The sequence below is a fragment of the Rhyacophila brunnea genome, unplaced genomic scaffold (genome assembly GCF_057557595.1).
Source record: "Rhyacophila brunnea isolate RB1 unplaced genomic scaffold, BYU_Rbru_1.0 scaffold_21, whole genome shotgun sequence".
NCBI classification, from domain to species: domain Eukaryota; kingdom Metazoa; phylum Arthropoda; class Insecta; order Trichoptera; family Rhyacophilidae; genus Rhyacophila; species Rhyacophila brunnea.
Window position 1 is genome coordinate 12,323,998 of NW_028232871.1, and position 21,770 is coordinate 12,345,767.

The 21,770-nt window shown below is 37.7% G+C and overlaps 4 protein-coding genes across 5 annotated transcripts in view; 2 read left to right on the plus strand and 2 right to left on the minus strand.

Annotated features, from left to right (window-relative positions):
- Window positions 1–1,153: 1,153 nt before the first annotated feature.
- Window positions 1,154–4,933, minus strand: Rpn2 (Regulatory particle non-ATPase 2). The gene has a single exon (XM_085949275.1). The coding sequence runs from the start codon at window positions 4,814–4,816 to the stop codon at window positions 1,763–1,765; it is 3,054 nt and encodes a 1,017-aa protein (XP_085805401.1). The 5' UTR covers window positions 4,817–4,933; the 3' UTR covers window positions 1,154–1,762.
- A 273-nt stretch (window positions 4,934–5,206) lies between these two features.
- NdufV3 (NADH:ubiquinone oxidoreductase subunit V3) lies at window positions 5,207–5,777 on the plus strand. The gene has a single exon (XM_085949007.1). The coding sequence runs from the start codon at window positions 5,325–5,327 to the stop codon at window positions 5,625–5,627; it is 303 nt and encodes a 100-aa protein (XP_085805133.1). The 5' UTR covers window positions 5,207–5,324; the 3' UTR covers window positions 5,628–5,777.
- Window positions 5,778–8,110: 2,333 nt separating this feature from the next.
- Phb2 (prohibitin 2) lies at window positions 8,111–9,424 on the minus strand. Its single transcript, XM_085948795.1, has one exon. It carries the CDS (start codon window positions 9,269–9,271, stop codon window positions 8,372–8,374), a length of 900 nt encoding a protein of 299 aa, XP_085804921.1. The 5' UTR covers window positions 9,272–9,424; the 3' UTR covers window positions 8,111–8,371.
- Window positions 9,425–10,077: 653 nt separating this feature from the next.
- Window positions 10,078–21,770, plus strand: part of XNP (ATRX chromatin remodeler XNP) — a 42,450-nt gene continuing 30,757 nt past the window's right edge. The window contains exons 1-3 of one of the 2 annotated variants that reach the window (XM_085949003.1): window positions 10,078–10,245; window positions 16,949–17,013; window positions 20,261–20,406. In XM_085949003.1, the coding sequence (XP_085805129.1) occupies window positions 16,949–17,013; window positions 20,261–20,406 (211 nt within the window). In that variant the 5' untranslated portion in view covers window positions 10,078–10,245. Of the gene's footprint in view, window positions 10,246–10,330; window positions 13,546–16,948; window positions 17,014–20,260; window positions 20,407–21,770 lie in introns of those variants that run through there. The other variant, XM_085949002.1, reaches the window with a different exon arrangement.

Sequence of the window (21,770 nt, forward strand, 5' to 3'; positions counted from 1 at the left end):
TACTATTAGAGCAAATTTTTTATGTTGTGACGTTGCAGACGTCACCAACGGCCTAATTAATAATTTTAATTAGTGGAGAGGTTTTTCTCTCGCGGGTAACACAAAAATCCTGCGGTTGGTACTTCGAGAAAGCATCCGGGTTTGATAAGTGGTGGGGGGAATCGATCGTTGGTCGGTCGATATCCGCTCGCGTCCATTTCTTTTCTGGTTGAACTTTCACACGAGAGGTCATGGAGCAGCAGCTCTGTGTGGCTACCGCCACGCGGTTGTAAATACGTTTCATTTTTATTATTAATTGATCTTAAGTTATTTGTTTTAATTATAGCCTCACTCACATGTGGATATTTTGTTTAGACTAGGTTCAGTTGCTGAGGATTATTTAAAGCCTACCTTCTTAAGAAAAATATTTTTTAATTGCATTTTTATATCGTCACTGTTCTGGCAGAAGACACTAATTCGAAAAAATTACATATTGAGTTAGTACCAAAATGTTCCTTATTTCAAACATTACCGTCTGGAAACCTTCTTAATAAATAAAGAGTCTCTATTTTAAAGTCATCTTTTTATGATTACTTAATAAACTCACATGATAGACAATTTCAAACATTTGAACAACTTCTAAGTCAAATTACTCAAAACTAGTATTCTCCAGTTAGTGTGTTCTGCCAGAACATAGACGATATAATCACTCGATTATTTTATATTCTATAAGAATATTTATTTGCCAATGACAGATGTATAATAAATGTAGAAATGTATAATACAGATTACAAAACAATCTGCAAAGGTTTAAAATAAATATACCATAGCGCGCCATCTTTCGTGACGTAAATAAATGTTGGATTATTTGTCAATTGTGATATTTTTCATATGGACTTTACGTCACGTCCACAGCATACCTCTTTCCAAAAGTCACCATTCGCCAATGGCATGTATTATAATGTAAGGTGTAATTATTGCTACTAATTGCCATTTAAAAATTTCAACAAAGGAAAAAAGTATACATAATAAATGATCCAATATTGACAAAAAAGTATCAGTCAAAATGGCGTATTGATAATATTCTGACATCCTTGGTTACGGCATACTGGTCAGGTTGCCCTGTTCTGGATCTAAAGAAATTCAAATTTTAATACTTAATAAAACGCAAAGATTGACAAATTTAATACAGGCTTTATTTTTATGATTCAGTTGACTTGTTTGACAAGAAAGTATTTACTAATTTTAAAATATAATAATAATTCTACCAGTGTTGCAATCCTGAAAAATAATAGCGAGGTACAGGATACGGAAAGATTTAAATATTTAGGTAAGCAGTCAAGAGTTCAAGGAAAAATAGTTTTTAAATGAATATAAAAAAAAAACAAATTATTACATATTTCATTATATCGATTTATTCTTCACGAACATTACAGAAAATATTATTATTCTAGGATATTTGAGTCTGTGCAAATCAAACTCAACTAACTCCGACATTATTACTGTATTCATAAATGAATAATTTTTTATCTGAAAAACATCTAGTACAAAATGCAATTATTAATTTCAATAATCAATCCAAAATACACAAATCCATGTAGAATACGATTGATTTCTCCACATTCCAAGCGGAGTTGGTCACTTTTGATTTACACAAACTCATTTAAATTTTATTAGTAGAAAAAAAACTCAATAAAACGGAGTTCCACTCGCCGCGTTGTTAATTATGACTATCACTGTAAATTATTAATTATTTTAATAATAGATAATACAAATGAAGTGTCTAGTCCTCTATGTACTCGAAAGGCTCCGGGGGTTCGGGCTCCTTGTCCTCGTCGGGTTTCGGGCCGAATGCTGCCACGGGTTCCACCAACACCTGTTCGCCTCCCGCATTGTGGTGTAGCATGACTATACCTCCGATTGAGAAGTCTTTGAGGGGCGCGTACCCCGATCCTTCACCCAAAGTGATCACCTTCAACTGCTCCCTCAAGGTTCTGGCGGGATTGCTCAACATTTCGAAGGCGGGTTCGGGTTCTTTCTTCTCTTTAGTTTCCTTACTTTCCTTTGCATCTCGATCTTCAGAGTCTTCCTTCTTGCCGTCCTTTGACTCTTTTGAATCGGATTTGGAAGAAGAGGCTTCGGCCTTAGCGGACATAACGGTGATATTTGGATTAGATTTTTTCTCTGGCCTCTTCTCTTCTTCGTCCACTTCCATCTTGGTAATGCCGGTATCGGAAGCGTGCGCCCTTCTTCGCGCGCGGGCGGCAGAAATGCTGAGAACTGCGGTGGTGACCCTCTCGCGTTCCTCGCGTTTCTTTTCTTCCAGAGGAGCTGGATAGGCGTACAGGGATGGCTTGGCGTTCGATTTCATTTCAAGCTTGGGCATTTTCAAATCTGAATTCAACGCTATCAGGCACGTAGGGGTGAACGCTAGAGCTAAGCAGTGAGCCAGAGGGAACCAGTACCAGTATTGGGTGAACACCAGCATTCCAACGACCGCCACCATGTTGGTGTGGCCGGTCCTTGAGAGTAAAGATACGGTAACGTTTCGGCCGCCAGCGTCAATAATTCCCTGAGCTAAGATTGCGCCATATTTTGCCATGACATCTTCATGTTTGTTGGAGATCACCTGCGCATACAGCTGTCGGAAGAACGTGACCTTCGGACATGTCGCTTCAGTCTGCTGGATTAAAATCATAGCCGAAGCAACGAGAGCTCCTTGCCTTACAAAGTTGACGGGGTCGAACTTGAGCATGGGTTCCAAAAGAGCAATGGCCTCACGCTGACCAGTTCCAGCACAAGCAATCCCGAGAGCCATGGCAGCTCCGTACCTGACGTGAGGGTTGTAAGACTCAGCTAAGAGAGATACTACGGACGGGCACTGTTCAGGGGTTCTGAACAGCAAGAATCCCAAGCCGGTTACGGCAGCTCGGCGCACGTCGTCATTTACATCTGATACGGCGACGTGGAGCAAAGTCCTAATGGCTCTGTTGTTACCGGTGCCACAGTAAGCAGTGGCTAGAGTGTAACAACCAGCCCTTCGCAGTAGAGGGTCTTTATCACGAAGCAATTGCTCGACAAGCGCGTCGGCTTCCTCTAATCTGCCGTACATGGTGAGAGCAATACCAACGGCTAGCCCTCGTAGAATCTTCTCATGCTGAGTCTCCTGAGCATACGCAACCATATCTTCGATAGCAGCGACGTGCCTCGAACCGAGCATTACCATGCCCATAGCAATTCCGGCAGCTTCGCCTGTAACGGCATCGTCTTGATAGAGGTTAAACTTCAGCTGCTCGTATACGTCTTGCCGGTGAGTTCCCATAGCGGCTAAACCCAAACCGAGGCATCCACCATGTCTTACCATTTCGTTCTGGGCATCTTTCAATTGACCGAGCAGATAATCGATGATGTTCGCTCCGTGGTTGGCGTGAATAAGCCCAAGGGCGTACAACCCACCACCCTCGGAATATCCTGATGAGGGACCGGCCTCTTTGGGAAGATATGACTGCATCAGAGCCAACGATTCAGTCTCATGGCCTCGGTGAATGACTCCGAGAGAGGCAGTGGCGGTGAGTTTGGCCCAGTTGGTGGCGCGGGCCAGCCACTCCAGATTGTCTCTTAAAAACTGATCGCTAGTGGTGCCGGAATGCATGAAAGCATTGGCGATAACAGTTGCAGTATGACAGATGGACACCCTGATGGCGTCTTTGGTATTTTTCAATATAAGCATATCTGCATGATTAGACCTAATCAAAAACTGCAACTGGAGACCAATAGAAATATCACCTCCGAGAATTGATACTAATTTTTCAAAAACACCCTGTCGGTCTTTCTCATCTTTCTTCAACAATTCCAAATCTCTCTCGGGTGTTTTATCCGGGGTGACAACAGGCGCGTCCGATTCCGAGGGGGAAGCGAAAGGGCCACCTTGGGGCTGCGGTTTACCTCCGAGCGCACTGGGCACAGGAGCGGCACCGCGAAGCGCTTGGAGGACTTGCCCAAGGAACTGCTGTGTCGCCGAATCGTACAGATCAAAAGCAATCTGATATGCCATCAAAATTGACTCTTCAGAACTGGAACTGGTGAGTTTTTTGAGAATTTCGACTACCGCGAGCGGGTCTTCTAGGAAAATTAAACACTGGCACATATTTACATAGTCCGGAGTCGTCAGACCTTTGTAAAGGTCCACCAAGGTCCTCAAGACCGTGTTTCTGAAGCCTCTGTTTTGTAAGAGGCTCATCGCCACTGTGAACGCGTAATGGAGCATCCCTGATACATCATCAGACTGATTGATAGCCGCTTTGAAAATATCCATTCTTCGGGTCTCCAGCGCCAGCCCTAAAGCTTGGCTGTACTGTTTATCGGCCAGGCAACGCTTGAACATGCGATCTACTATCGCCACCAGTTTGGGGTCGATGGGCTTGGAAAAATCTGGGTAGGAAGCTTTCCTTTGTTCCGTGTAAAGATCGATGAACTTAGAAACTATCGTCTGCACGTACATGTCTTTGGATACGAGGTCGAAGAGCTTTCCAGCGCGCAGGGCATAGCTCATGGAGACGTTGAAAGATCCCAGGTGATAGTATACTTTGCTGGCCACCAGGGCGGCCAGTTCGTGATGGCTGAAGGTCTGGTCGTCGGACAGCATCTCTATTTTCTCGATGGACTCCGAAATCTCTGGCCAGAAGTAGTCGATGAAGGCGTCCAACCTCACTAGGGCGAAAACTCTCATGTCACATTTTGGATGATCCAAGAGGGACACGGTCGCCGAAGCTGACATAAAACTTTGAGTCTTGTAGAACTCGTTTAACGGTTCGGTATTCATCCTTACGCACTGCATACCGCAATACTATTATTTCGAATTCACTTTATTACTTTATTCATACGATTGTCCGCACACCGTGATTCGACAAATAAGCCAAATATACTAGAATTCATGTCATGCGAATGTCTACTCAGCCATATTCAAAACCAGCCGGCCAAACTATATTTAAAAAAAATCAAAATTTATGAATTCTCTCAAAGCTACAGATACGTTTGATAAATAAAATATTTAAATAGATACATTTTTAATTAATCTTAATTAAATTATTTAATAATGCATACTTATTAACAATAAACTTTATTTTTAAAGTTTACCTAGGTATATTAAATTTGAAAAGCTAATTTATTTTCTTTTGTGGGTAACACTGAAAAAAACCGGTCGGAGCATAGAGAATCTCAAAGTATTTTCAAAACAAACCATTGCTGCCAACCCCTAGTTACGTCAGACTCTCTTCAGGTCTGAAACCCTGAAAATTCCTAGTTGTCAGTCAGTAAAATTTTCAAATTAGACATTTCATAAAAATATGATGGCTTCCAAATATAGAAATGTTTTAACGTTGGTCTCTAGAAGATTATCCCAGCAGAGCGGCAATACTGTCCCACCTAAGGCCGCTTGTAGTGCATCCTCTGGACCTAATGTCAACGTACCAGGATTGACAGAATCCTGCATCCGAAAGGCCACTGAACCCGTAGGACCCGGTGTAGATCCCGGAAAAACTAGTGCATACAAGGTTCCTGAATACTTTTGCTACAATGCCATGAGCTATTATGAAGCGGAAATCGAAATGGCAAAGCACCGTCTACCTCAACCGTCAGCTCTAAAGTAATCAATAATGATGGAAGTCTACATGAAGTTATTGCTTGTAGATTAGTTCAAATTTCAAAATTGTTCATTCGCTATGATTACCAACATGTTATACCTATTAATTTAATTCTGTAAATATTTATTTTACTTAGTTTGTATAATGAATTGTTGAAATAAAAATAATAATTTAATCGAATATTTACCAGTTATCATTAAATTTAATGTCTGCCAAGCATCCAGGAAAGGTTTTTTATGTTCAAAACATAAACTAATCTCTCGTGGTGCATGCGTAAAGCACTAGCCTTTTATCATCTGGAAGCTGCGGGTTCGTTTCCCGGGGAGGACACAAACAATATATTTATGTGATTTTCTCAAAGCCTGGGTGTTTGTTTCACTTCTATTACTAAATACGCTACTGTCATTGGGTCTCGAGGCCTGTTGGAATATAATATATTATATCTTTACAATTAAATGATGCCAAAGTTTTGTAGAATTGCTACAAACTAAAATCTCACTACAACACTGGTTATGCTGAAAATCTAGCAATGAAATCAGTCCTACCCAGTTCTCTGTAGGAACGGAGCCTAAATACATGAAAGTGAAGCTGAAACTAATAATTAAATTAGCTGCAAGTAATTTCGTATTGTAGATTCACTTATATATCCCACACTGTCGTGAAAAACTGTAAATATTTCGACATGATTTTATATTCACTCAATCTAAACAATTATTAATTATGCAAATATTGCATGAATACATTGACCATTTTGAACAAGGAATGTGTTTTGTCTTATAGCAGTACCATATTATATAAGCATCCAAATGCACCAATCATTTAGAATTAAATAATAACCTAATAAAATCATAATATGACTATGGGCCTCCACAGAGTGCAGGTTTTGTTTTTATGAGAAATGGATGTTAGCCTCTTGCTCAACCTATTAGGTCCATATTCTGACTCATAGACAAATTGAAAAACAATATATTGTTTACTTGCCTGAACCAGGTTTCGAACCTGGAATCCATGACATTATATTCTGACGCTTAAGCCACACGGCCGTCGTGGGTAGATAGTTGGATGAATTATCATTGACGCAGCAATCCTGTGTACCATGGCCGCCTCCAGGATATCGCTCCATGCCTACATATCCTAAGCTGTAGTGTTCCAGGTTTGAAAACCGGGTGTGGTGGCTACGATCAAGTTTATTTCGATAACGCTACCGATATTTTGCAAAGCCTCACGGACAAGTATCATTCGTTACCGATACGATACTTTTTCTTATAAGATGACTCTAGTGGTAACATCTATTTGCAGTCAAACCACCTCAATAATGAAATTGGATGACTAGTCACAAAAATTGAATATGTACAGTTAGCTACTGCACTGCCCACCATGGCCGAGCAGCTAACGCGTTGACTTATAGCATCATGGCTTCCAAGTGCAAATCCTGGGTCTGGCAAGTAAATATAAATGTGTGTCCTAATAGATTGAGCATGCGGCTAATATCCATTTCTCGTGAAAACAAAATTCTGTTATGTAATACAAAACCTCCACTCTGTGGAGGCCCATATTATGATCGGACATGGTCAAAAAAAAACTATCATGTTTGATCCTATGACCATAATATTAGGCTATATTGAGTGGAGATTGTGTAAACAGATTTTGACAATAATTATTATTAATTAATTACAATTAAATTAATCACAATAAAAAAATATGTACATAAGTAATATTGAAACAGCAAAACAAGCTGCCATCTATCAATGCGCCAATTTAACTACAAAAACATTGATGAATCACCATCAAGTGTTATAAAAATATTTTATAAGCTTCTAGTTATAGATACTCTGGAAAATAGTATAGCATAAAGGCTTGTAGTCAAATTATTTAAATGAACAGAAGGAAAATCAATAGTGCACTAGGGGCTCTATGTTAGAACTTGCGAGTGCAAGCTTCCCGGTCGAGATGACGTCATATGACATCATTATGACGTACTACCGGAGTGATAATAGCATTCGAGAAAATAGCGAGTGGTCAGACAGCGGCGTTATTCATTGTCACCATACACATATAGGTGTATGATAATAATATTTTCTATGGTTATTCTGTGCGCGGTCGGCATGCCTCGAGCGTGACGACACAATTACGTCATCTCGTCTGGTGCCACACGAGACGAGAGTTAGGAAATCGCGGTGTAGGTATAATACATTATAGCTATTATGATAAAGCTTGCTGTATTATGTATAAGATATTAATTTTTCTATGGCTACTAATTCAACTATGCTAAAACATATTGTGGAATCACCATCTGTGATACGAATAGTTCTGGACTAGTTACTGATAAAATTGTTCAAAGGCAATCGTTTCATAAAAAAAGTCGCTTGTGGCTACAAAACCCCGTCTAAATTAAGTTTCTGTCTACGATCAAACAAGATATTTATGGACTACTATTATCTTTTTATCTGCAGTGACATTGGTGTTTTGTAATAAAAGAAATTATATTTTTTTTACAATTTTTTATTTACATAATATTAACACCTCTATGGACTAGTAAGTAAGATTAACACCGGAGCAACAGAATATTAAAATAAGATAAATGCTTTGTATTGTAACAAGTATTATTTCATTTCGAAAGTTGGAATAAGGAGTTCACTTTCCAAGTAATACACTCCAGGGGATAGTGTAACAGAATCATCATTGTCAGGTACCGCACCGTTCAACGCATCGACATTCCCTGCAGCAGTCAGTGACTCCTCAAGTGGATATTACTTCTTTTTCGTCAATCTCTCTGAGAGGTCGTCGAAGCTGGGATCTTGGAGGTTGATCATCAAGCTGTTACCTGACAAGAACACTCTATTCTGGGACTGGGCGAGCATTCTAGAGATGCTCTGAGCGGCGCGGATCTTTCTTAGTTTCAAATAACCAGGGTTCATGCCCATGGCTTTACCCAACATCTCAGCGGCTTCCGCTTCTCCCTCAGCCTGCACGATCTTCTGCTGTCTCTCTTGTTTTGCTCGCTCTACGACGAAGGCTGCTCTCTGGGCCTCCTGCTGTGCGACTTGCTTAGCCTCTACGGCTGCAGTATATTCTTTACCGAAACTCAGCTCCGTCAATGAAACGTCGTCAAGAATAATATTGAAATCGGCAGCTCTTTCCACTAGTTCTCTCCTTATTAAGAGCGAAACCTGTTGACGTTGGGTGATTAATTGCGAAGCGTTGAATTTAGCTACGACACTTTTCAGTACTTCGTTGCAGATCGAAGGTAGGACTTTCTCATCATAGTCCAAACCTAGCTGTCTATACATGATAGGGAGGGCGCTCGCGTCGGGTCGGGACAGGACTCTCAGAGAAATGTTGACCATCTGAAGATCCTTGGAACCGGTCGGCGAGGAAATCTTTCGGGGCCTGGAGCGGATGTCGTATATGATGGGGTACTGGAACCACGGGATTCTAAAATGCATTCCTTCCGTCATGACGTCCTTTTGTATTCCTCCGATTCTGCTGAACATGATCGCCCTGTGTCCTCCCTCGACTGTGTACAGCGATTGTGAAATTCCGTAGGCTGCGGCGCCGGCAACCGCGAGCACTTTAAGTCCGATTCCCAAGCCTGGAGGGCCCCCTTTCGCGAATTTGCCGGCCATGTCGTTTAATGTACTTTGAGCCATATTCTCAACGCGACCTTTAGTACTTAATCCGGGTTAAATAGGGACTCCTTTAGAAAAAAATAATTAGACTTGAAGGAATAGTATGATGAAAGCATGCAATTACTGAGATAATATAAAGTAAACCAACACCAACATGACAAAAATTATTAAAATAAAACTAAAAATTATTAATGGCTGTATACTATATCAGTTTTGTAGGCTGATAAAATAAAATGCATTTTTTTATTAAATTTCCTGAAAGTATTTTTATAATTTTCTAATTGGTACCTAGGTATTTTGTCTCTGAAGGTTTAATTTTTTTATTTTACATTTTAAAAAGTACTAAATAATTAAATGAAAATAATATCAATATTAACGTTTGTGAAATATTAATAATTACCTAGGTATTAGAAATTAAAGTACCTAGGTACAATGAAAATAAACGTTTTTAATTTTAAACAATTACTTAAGGTGCCTTTATTTAGGAGTGACGGTGAGCACCGTCCAATCTCTTCGGAGTTAGGTACCTATTCAATTTATTTTGTAAATGGGATATTTTGTTTGGGAATTGAAATCAATATCATCAATATTTCGCTTTTTATTCAGATGACAATAATAAATTATCGAGCGATAAAAATAAACTTTGTCTATCTTACAAATTATTTATAATTAAATTATAAGTGACAATAATACAATAAATAATTTTAGGTAGGTAGGTAGGTAAATCAGGTAAATTTTATTGTGAATTTACCTATGTATTGAGTTTCCAAGGTTTTAATAAAAAAACAAATACTTTTTTAGTGTGATCTGCTACCACGGCAGTCTATGTAGTTTACTTTTTCGTTGTTGCCGTTTAGCAGCCGACTGTCGCTGGAAACGAAAATTATCATAGTTAGCTTTATTTAAATTCAATAGGTATGTAATCCTGCATATCCCAGATTAAGAGAGAGGCGCCTGTGATTACATACATTATACGCGCATTTATTGTATGAACGGTAAGTAATTCCATGTTAATTAAAAAAAATGAATACTCTGTTTTTTTGCCTTCGGCGTTTATAATTTCTGAATTATAGTATTTCGATGCTAGTGTGTGTTAAACCCTATTTCGATCAATTAAACTGTAGAGGTAATTTCGGTCCAGCTTCTGCATAATAATTTACTAAATAGTACACCGTGTGCGAACCGCTAAAATTTTGCTGTCTAGAGTCACGGGATCTTGTCCGACATTTCTGTCGCGTCTTTGGTTGATGGATGTGGCGTAATGGCTGAGCTATGTTGTGAGAAATTAACGTTTTATATCATGGACTATGAAATATTTCTCTGCAAGATGCATTAACTTCATTTTTATGCGTCATCATATCAATCGTGAGTATTCCGGCGGGTATCACACGTGAGTAGTGTGCGCACAATACAAATTCGTAAAAGGCCCAAGAGGCGCGAAAAAATCTGACGGAAGATCTGTAACTATGGACGAACCCGATATTGTCCCTCTTCCTGCATTCCTCGCGATCGCCGTGGGATACTTGAATAAGCTCGGCGTCAATCTTCAGAAAAGAACGAAAGCATTGACTGATACGAAAATCAACGCGGAATATCTGGATTCGGTCGAAAACGTAAGAAAAGTCAACGAAAAAATCGCGATGATTTGTTTGTTGTCGAAACGTTCAATAGAAAGAGTAGAGGGCAGTGTCCGCGATAGAATAGAATTGTTTTTAAACAGTATGCCGAGCGAAAATACAGGGATTTCGGCAAATAATAATGAAGTCGCAAATTCGTCAAATTCGGCAACTCCTTCGCAACCAAAGACAAAAGACATTTCGGAAGAAAGTGATTCACGAAAAGTCACAATAGGGAACCGCGCATTGTCGATTCCCGAGAACACAGATTTCAAACACTACTTACAATGTAGAGTTTTAATAACGCCTTACCCAAAAGAGACTGCAAATAATATTATAGAAAAAATACATAACCGTAAAAAATATACGCAAAATAATGACAATGAAAGTGTAAACAACAATATTAGCGAGACTGATGACAAATTGCCATGTTCCAAATTCAAAAATTTTAAAGATTTCACTGTTAAAAAGGAAGACAAGAAAATGGACAAATGGAGTTCTTCATACTCTGTCACTGCCCATAGACAAAAAACGGCTTCTAGCAAAAAACGAAAAAAAATCAGGCATATTATATCTTCAGACAGCGATTCGGAACACCGAAAACCAAATATTGAGGAAAATAAACCGCACTCTTCAAGCTTACAATCGAGCGGTTCGCCCAAATGTTACAAGCAAACATTAATTAATTTTAAGAAATCTTCAAAGTCAAGTGATGATAAGAAACGGGAGTCGTCAGATATTGGTAAAGACCAGCGTATGGCCAGAGAAGAAAATAATACATCTGAAGAAATATCCAGACAGACCGATTCCGGTAATACTGATAATAAAATCGCATGTGATTCCGGTGGCTCTAATAGTTTACATAATAAGATAGTCAGCCGCAACGCTGAGAAACATTTAAATTCATCCGACAGAAATCTAGATTCTCCTAGCGATGAGACATCTTTCAAATCGAAGAAAATTAAAATTGATCAAAAATCAGATGAAGAGGGTGAACGTTCATTTGAATCTCGGACAAAATACAAACAGAAATCTAAGAATAGAGATAAAATATCGAAAACTGATGACGGTCACGGACGCGGAAGTGGTATTAAGACAGTAGATAAAAACACGGTTCAAACGGAAGCGATAGATGACGAACCGGTTGCTGGCACGTCAGATCGAGAAATAGTAATCGATAAATCCAATTCTAAAGAATTGGTGCCCAGAGTTATCCTTCGGCCATCTTTGGATGACATTGCTTCTGTTGAATCAAACTCAGTTAAAACAGTAGATAAAAACATGGTTAAAACGAAAGTGATAGATGACGAACCAGTTGCTGGCACATCAGATCGAGAAATAGTAATCGATAATTCCAATTCTAAAGAATTGGTGCCCAGAGTTATCCTTCGGCCATCATTGGATGACATTGCTTCTGTTGAATCAAACTCAGTTAAAACGGTAGATAAAAACACGGTTAAAACGAAAGTGATGGATGACGAACCAGTTGCTGGCACATCAGATCGAGAAATAGTAATCGATAAATCCATTTCTAAAGAATTGGTGCCCAGAGTTATCCTTCGGCCATCTTTGGATGACATTGCTTCCGTTGAATCGACTCCAGTAGATGGTGGAACAGATAGTACAACAGATCAAGAAACAGTGATGGATAAATCCACTTCTAAAGAATCAGCGGTTCAGCCACCATCAAATGTGATGGGTAATGTTACAGAAACTGATTCAAATATAAAGTCTGATGAAAACGATTCCAAGAATAAAGATTGTACATCGTCATCTGATGAAAATACAAATTCTTCATTCCCCAACTTGAGCAGTGACCAAGATAAGAATCTCATTAAATCTCCGATCAAAGGGACTGTTGCAAATAACAAGACCTCCGATGATGATAATGATGAAACTACTGATGTAGGTAAAAAAAATAATTTGGAAACCACGCCTTGCACTCCTAAACCTTTGATAAGATGCATTAGCATCAATAAACTGTTGGCTTCTAAAGACCAGAGTGTTCCGGCGATATCTTCACCAAAGATTGTAACATTCAACGACACTCCTATCAAAATAATGTTTCCAGAAATATTAACTCCGTCTAAAGGGCTCCAGAACCTTATCGGATGTAGCCCTAAACCAGCGATCAAACCTACAAATTATGTATACGAACCGATTTTAACCAAATCTAGTAAAGGAATAAAAAATAAAACCAAGCCTAGGAAAGGTATTGATACTAAATTGACTGCGCTTTTGAAACAAATCAAAGATGATATTGTCACCGGTAAGATGGTTTCCGAAGTCAAGATCGAACGGTTGCTGTCGAAGAATCTAGCAAAAGTTCTTGAAGACTTCCATCTTGACAGAATTTACAACGAATTCAGTCAGTTGATTGTGACTTCCAAGAGGCTGAATGAGGACGCCAGGGCGGTTCTGGTTTCATCGAATTCATCAGAATCCGACGTCAATCAACAAAATGTGTCGGATAGCTTGTCAAATTGCGAATCGCAGCCATCGGAGGTGCATTTGAAAAGAAAGAAAAAATTCTCAAAAAAGAAGAGGAGGAAGGGCGTGTTGGATGATACGGATTCCGACGATGACGACAAAAGTTCCAAGCGTAAAAAGAAACACTGTGGCCGAGGAAAGATCGGCGAAACTCATAGTGATGATCATGATGACTCGGGGAACAGCGAGGTTAGTCTTATTGGGGATTAACACAACCTTTCGCAAAAAATAGAAAGTTAACTCAACCGCCATTGTTCTGCTTTTTATCATCAAATATAATTTCATCATCATCAGTCTCTATTCCTCTCACTCCTGCGAGGTGTATTGTCACCTACTTCTGTACAACTTAGTAATTTCATTGACTATTAGGTCTACCGTTTGGGCATTTTGTTACATATATGTGTCCTGTCCATTTCTATATGTAATTTGCAGATTGGTAGCTCGACACCGTGGAATTTTTCTAATCAATCCACTTGGAATTAAATTATACCTATTAATGAATCCTATTGTAGAATATTGACGGCTCATAAGGCGATACAAATATAATAAACACAAGTCACCTGGAATTATTTCATTATGATCTCAAGTCAGACAGTTTATCATTATTATCATTAATAGGCGTCATCGATCCGTTGTCTCAATAGTGGAATGAGTCCTCGAGTTTCCTCCATTCTTCTCTGTCTGTTAGTCTGTCTATAGTATGTGTGTCGTAAAAACCATTACTTTTGATAGGGGCACTGTCAATCGAATGTAAATAATATATTGTCATTTGGCATGCAATACCGCGTTAGCGACAAAAACAATTTTTGCCACCAGCATATTGTAATTGATATGTTATATATTGGTTATAAAAATATTTTGTATTCTATCATTTGCTTGCTTTTTGGTAATCATTGTCTTGTGACGACTTATTTTACCAATAAATTTTCTCCAAATTTTTGGTGTTTTTATTTTCTTCCATGCCCATGGATTTATTTACTCGGACAAAGCATCTATAAAATAAAATTACTCTAAAATCGTGCTCATAAAAAAATTCATTCTTCCATAATAGGTTACACCGGTGGCGAAGGTTGGAGGTAGGCTATTCAGATGTAACATAAATAGTGCACACTAAACTTTGTCAGCCATACTTATTTGTTTTCATTGAACTAAGAATACAAATTGCAGATGGTGGGTATTAGTTAGTTTTGAAAATTCAGTCACCAAGTAAAAAATAATAGTATTTATTAATATACATTTTTCTCATGATCATACAGAACTTATAATCAATTAGTAATCTGGATAACCGAGGTAACCCCCCGTTCATTGCTGAGAATACTTTCTGGAAATGGTCACGATAAGCGAAATTTCGCAATCAACGGAGGATTCCCTTGTTTGACCTCTACGTTTATTGTGCAAAATTTGCGATTACATGCTACTGTTAAGTAATTCATTACAGCCACGTTTTACAGTTCTCACTCGCTCATAAACTTCGTTGTTCTCTTCTAACAACTCCATGCATTGATTGTGAAGAAAAAGGGCCTTTTCAATGGTTTTAACACTTAACTGTCGCACGGGAACAGGTTCGGTGACGTCATTTTCTAGGGACGTATGACAGTCCATTTCCTACAGCTCTTCATTAGTTAAGGGTTCACCATGTGATTTTAACAAAGTCTGAATATCATCTACATCAACACCTTCGATGCCTCCGGATATGGCTATAAGACTAATCTCATCGATGATATTTTGAATATCATTTTCATAATTGCAGTCAACTTCAACAATTTAACTGAACAACCTTTTCCAAATACCCTTCATACACTACTGGGTGACTTCATTCCACGCTTCGTCGATGTATCTGATAGCTTTCATAATATTAAATTGTTTTCACCAATCCCATCAGTTTCTTCAATGAGTTGAGAGAAGAAGAGTTGGACGATCCTTGGATGCTTTAAATCCAGAAGCAGTCTTCTCTATGGAAATAAACGTACGTGTCGGCATTCGTTTCCAATAGAGTCCCGTCTCATCCACATTAAAAATTAAATTTGGTGGATAATTTCTCCACAATATTCAGTTTTAAAAAAAGATCATGATATAACGAATCCGCACTCGCCGTGGTCGCGATGAACGGGGGAAAAAAGTAGGCCACATATCGAAATTGGATCATAAATAATGCGAGGAAAAAGTGTATATTAATGTGGTTGAAGAATTACCCACATTTGCAATAAGCATACATATTGCAAATTCGTGTTAACATCTTTGTTGTCGTATTCTGCTATAATGGCACACCCCCCACAACACCTTTTTTTGATATATAATAAAATTACAAAAACATGGATTGAAAACTCTATGCTTGCACTTAAAAAAGAAAGTATGACAATGGATATTTACACTAGCACGAAAATTGTGGTGAAAAACCACAATAAGTTAAAATTAGATGGACGATAAATTAAGTAGTAAATTTATTGAATTGGTAAAGATTTTGAGAACAGTAGAACCTCGATATAACAGACTAACGGGTGTCCGTTAAAGCCGAAAGTCCGTTATATAAAAATACATATAAAATCGTGTTTATTCGGCTTTGGATGATATATCCAGACACATGTTGCGGAGTGACATTAATGTTCGATGTCGACTTGCTTTCGGTAATCCTGCTTTGAAAAAAAAATCAAGTTTTGTTTGCACTTTTGAAGTCTACTGTTTTTTTTATAATCAACTCTCTAAAATTACGAAAATGCTTGTAATATAGTTGAATTTCGTAATCTGATGAATAGTCAATAGCCGCGTACTGACTGAGCAAAATTAACGTTACGCGAGGCTGCCGAGCCACAAGTCGTCCGAGCAATTTAGTTAACGTAAAGTCGAGATGAGGCCGCTACTGCGTTTTTACGAATTCATCGACTAAGATACAAAAATTCAAAAGGTTTTGGGTTAAAAAAATATATTAAAGTAGATTACAATACGGGATAGATTTGAAGAATTAGCTTCAAACACTGATATTTATCCATTATGCGAGCGAGCGATAATATTGTTCTAATTTATAAATGTTTTGCTTTATCAGTATTTGAAACACATCATCTGTAAATGCATAAATTCATCCAATTCTATAACCGGTGATGTTTTTTTTGCCATACTCTATTATAAGTACCAGAGACCAATAGTTATGTTATCAGTTTAAATCAAAAACTGCTTATAAACCATACAGTAAATTAACACGCGTAATAAGACTTTTTGGCTTAAACGGGTGTTCTTCCTTCTTTCCTCAACATTTTGGGCTCATTGCAGATGCCATTCTTTAGATAAATGTACTGTTTTGTGTATGCATGCAACCTCACTAAAGTGTGATGGTTTCCTGTACCAGTTTGGACATTGGAATTTACTGGAAACCATGATGTTTTTAAACATTGCCCGTCGTTCCTATTAATATTGACAGGGTTTCAATGTGTCGTTTGCGTGGCGTTTGTATTTGTACACCTAACAGTCTACCGCATTATCTCTTAAGACTGTCCGCTGCAACTGGCCAGAAACATTAATTAAACATTTGATCAATATATTTACCGTACTTTCAAATTATATTCAAATTTAATATGGTATATCATTTTTGTGGTTACAGATGGGGCGCAGCCTCAGGCTGAAGGGCCGTGGTGACACTTCCGCTGCCGACAAAGATAGCAACAGGTGAGTGATCATTTTATTACACTAACCAATAACAACTTTTTACCCGAGACTGTATGGATACTGTCTGTGGTTTTATCCAACCGATGCCGGCGGTTCATGGAAAATTTATTTTGAGTGCAGCTAAAAAGCAACACCACACTGCGTTCATAATGAATACACCCGTGGCAAAGGGTGGAGTTATTCTGTGGGCATTCGACATAAATAGAGCACACTACACTTTTTCAGCCATTCTTATTTGTTTTCATTGAACGAAGTTTACAAATTGCAGATGGAATTGGTTAGTTTTTAAAATTGAAGCCTAGACCAAATGCTGGTATGACCAGGGAAGACAAAAGAATACTGATAAGCAATAGGGATTTTTGGAGGCACTACGTCATGTACATATCGTCGGTGTTATGTAAAAAGGGCGAATTAACCAAAATGCTACTTTACAGGAGGAGGATTTTTAACTTTTGACGTTTATTTGTTTTTTACCTGTAGATGATTATAAATATCTAAGAAGTTTATAATAAAGCTTAGAAAAAATATTTTCATTATAATAGGTATTATTATATAATGTTTTAAAAGGCCTAATATGTCACATTTGCTTTTTATTTCATAATTTTAATTAATTTAATTTTAGTCGATTATCGTTTTTAAGTACTTTCCTGTGGAGATAAAAATTCGCCGTTTTTACACAACAAAGCTAGTGGGGTACATATTGTATTTTCATTAAAATCTCGATTTCGCCAAAATGGTTGATTCGCCCTTTTTACAAAACATCGACAATATTATGCCCCATTTAAAGTGTCCAATAAACTAACCATGTGTAAATCAATTGACATCCGACAAGCAATCACAAATATCTCATTAGCCCGGGTCTACACTCGGGACTTTTCCATACGTCTCACGAATTGAACTCAGGGCATGCATCGTCGACCTTGAAATCGGGTTGAAAATGGCCGCCATTTTGTGATGAAAGTACTAACGCACTGCGATCCGACCGGCTTGGATTTCTGTTTTCTGCGGAACACCCCAGCAGCTTCGTATTTTTTCGGTAAGATTCGGGTCGTTCGTGCATTTGGCTGTCAGTTCGTTGTCAATAAATGTATTTATTAGAGTCTGTTTGATCATATTGGATGCATTTTAGTATTGGAATATTACGATTTTTTGCAAAATGTCGACTGAAATGATAACAATGGATTTTATTGAGAGTAAGGGCTCATTGCGCATTATGGGATATAACCATAAAGACTATACGAACAAACTGAAGCGCAATGATGCCTACATATTATTGGTAGGAAAATTTGGAATGTCAGTTTTAGGGGTAAAAGTAAAATGTTTACGGTTCTACTTTTCCAAGGAGTGCCATAAAACAAAGGGAACAAAGAGTGGCGCTGGGGCTAACAACAAGCATGAATCCTCGTGGTTTGCATACGAGTCAAATGGCATGTCGATAACAGGGGTTAAAAATAAAATTGAGAGCTTGAGTTCGTATTTTTCAAAGGAGCTCCACAAGACTAAGGAAACAACAAGGAGTGGAGCTGGGGCTACAGCAAAAATGAACCCTCGTGGTTCTCATACGAGTCACTGTTGTGTTGTATCGAATATATTATCTAGTTATAGTAGGTATTCAATGACATATTGTAGTATTGATGTGTCGTATTATGTATAACGCTCACGGTGGCCGCGCGGCTTAAGCGTTGGACTATTATGCCGTGGGTCCCAGGTTCAAATCCTGGGTCTGGCAAGTACACATATTGCTTTTCAATTTGTGTGTCAGGGTAAGACCTAATAGTTTGAGCAAGTGGCTGACACCATTTTGCCTTTGACATCCGTGTGAAGTTCTGAAAAAGGACGTTTTCATTCGATTCTGTTGCCCTCATTATTCCGAACAGTAGTGAGAAAATATATTATATCATTAAATTTAAATCTCTTCAACTTAAATTGATGTAATTACCTACAATATACCTAGTATAATTGTAATATTTATTTTGACAATCAGAATTATTCGTATGACGTTCGGGCATAGAATATTTTATTTGCGAGGGTGAATATCCATACAAGAATAAATATCATTAATGTAATACAAAGTGCACCGATAGATGGCACTAAACTAGTTCCATGACTGGTTTTGTCGTTAGGACACACTCAATTATGCTTATTTATTACAAATATGATTGTGATAATAAGTTTAAAAAAATAACTAATATAATTAAGTATTTGTTATTCCAAATTTTACTGTTTTCTTTTAACTTTTTACACTCGTTTCCCGTACGCTCCGTGGTGGCGCTGTATTACCGTGAATAATTTTATTCATCACCTGCGAATCTATTTCGATGTATAATCTATGACTCAACGAAGTGTAAGCTGTGATGAACGAATGTAGACAGTAAAACGGATTCATCTCCTCTGCGCATGCACAAAACTTCTCGGTGTAAAACCAGAATTTAAAAGTTGAAGAGGAAGTCGGCGTTGAAGTGACTAAATGGGGACGTAGCTATTGAATTGTAAAGAAAATATTTTCAGCTTAGAATACTACTTCATTGTTGGGTTTGTTTTTTCAAGGACAAACACTTATAACCTTGTAGTATAGGCTCGCATACTTTGTAAAATAAAACCATGTAAAAAAAGATATAGTGCCCATACAAAAATGGTAGATAGGTTCCATTACTTAATCAACTCAAAATACGATATTCTTGAACTCAAAAATAAATCCAATTTATTTATTATTTATACATAAAAATACATAGTTTTCGATTTAAATTAAATTTAGCTTAGAGAAATATATTCATTCAGTGTCGCTACATGACAATAAACGTGCACGTTTACTGCTGTTTTTCGCTGGCGAAAAATCTCTATCATTGCTGGAAATATTTAATGACGCTGAAACACGCGGCGCCTCTCTCGTATCGAACCCAAAGTGACTGACTAGTGACAGCATGTATGTACGTATGTATGTCTGGGCGGCATCCATTACAACGCAATTTTTTGATAAATATGTACATACATATTTTTATTCTTTTTAGTTTTTTTAAACTGTGTTCAAGCAAAAAAATCAGTGTAAATAAAAAATAATCGGCACTTTTTTAAACCGTGTTTTTTCGAAACCGTGCAAAAAGAGGATCGGGTGTACTTGAACAGACATGTAGCAAAAGGTTCGTCGTCCCTGGTAATCTAAATAAACAATTTTTGACTCATCCGTCTGAAGTGAATTAAAATTTTTGATTATTAGTAATAATTTATTGTGAATAATTTTTTTGTACAGAAACAAATCAGGACCATCAGCAGAAAAATCAGGCAATGCGTCTACCGACAAGTCGAGCAAAACTGAGGAAAGTCTCTTGGAAGTGATGACAAATGGAACGCAGGATGGACCTGGAGACCTGAAGAGTGATGATGACAGTTCTAGTGGTGAGTTATAATAATACCGTAGTACATAATATTTGAGTTGCTTAATCGTTAAACCCGCTCTGGAGGTTTTTTTTAAGTTTCGAGTAAATCACGAAAAACTGTTATGTGCATTTACGTTGATTTTTAATGTAATTTATGATGTTATCTATGTGCCGCAACTATTCCAAATACAGTAAGTCCTCGATTTACGCGAATTTGACTTACGTGAATTCGTACTTAAGCGATTTTAAAAAAGTATGTATTTTGTGTCATTCTAGGATTAGAATAATTATAATCGATAAAGTTCGAATCATGGAACATGTAAAAAAAATTTACCAATGCAATCTACGATAATTACAAAGAAAAGAAAAATATTAATAGAAGAAATGGACAAAATATTTGTAATACGGATAGAAGATATGCAGCAACAACAAATTCCAATAAGCCTTATGCTGCAATTACATTATGATCAGATCATGTACTGTCACATGATCACTATCTCTATAAATTCAATGATGGAGAGTGCCAACCCTAATGTATTAGTATTTTGAATTATTATTCATTCATGCTAATTTCAATTAATTTTAACAGTTTCTACGTGTGCGTATGTTAAAATTACTTGCGATATTGCATCCTTAGATATAATATTTTGAACAGAAGCCATCCTGCAGACCATAGATGATAGCCAACATTCTTATAGAAAATACATAGTGCCAACCGCTAAAAACAAAACACACACGATTTTGACATGATTCGTGAATGTGTGGGCATGTAAAAAATAATAAAAAACATTCATTGAGTCATGCGGGTGTCGACGCATTGCGGTACGCATGAGGTGACCTCATTGTTGTTCTGGTGATTTCGGCAGATTTTGCTAACTAGCTATGTTCGTTTGAAGGTTCAAAATGTGCTACGGGATGGGAGCATCAGTCCGATAACATTTTAAACACCAAGAAAACGACATTAGGTACACACTTTTTTCCCGTAGTGGCAACTTATGCGTCAAATATATTATGATGCATGTCGCGTACTATCACAAGTACTTAACCGATTTTCATGACCTGTCAAATAGTACCTTAACCTATTCACTGCGTCAACGCAACTGGTGCGTGGCCATTAGATATAAATAGCATGTTATTTAAATGTGGTAATTAAATATTAATTAAAAGGTCCGCCGCAAATGGGTTAAAATGACAACATCACATCTCACTCTTGAAGAATGAGATTGGTGAGACTGTCAACACTTTACGTGTAAACAGTTATTGTCGCGATAGTTTAAAATACGCACTATCAGTGCAAGTAAATCCATGTACGTGTACAGGCGATGTTAGAGTAGGTTTGCCAACTCAAACTCATTATTCATTTTGATTTTTTGACGAAATAGA

Excerpts from the sequence above, each read along its gene's own strand:
- Phb2 (XM_085948795.1), bottom strand. The coding sequence starts at position 9,271 with ATGGCTCAAAGTACATTAAACGACATGGCCGGCAAATTCGCGAAAGGG.
- NdufV3 (XM_085949007.1), top strand. The coding sequence starts at position 5,325 with ATGATGGCTTCCAAATATAGAAATGTTTTAACGTTGGTCTCTAGAAGA.
- Rpn2 (XM_085949275.1), bottom strand. The coding sequence starts at position 4,816 with ATGCAGTGCGTAAGGATGAATACCGAACCGTTAAACGAGTTCTACAAG.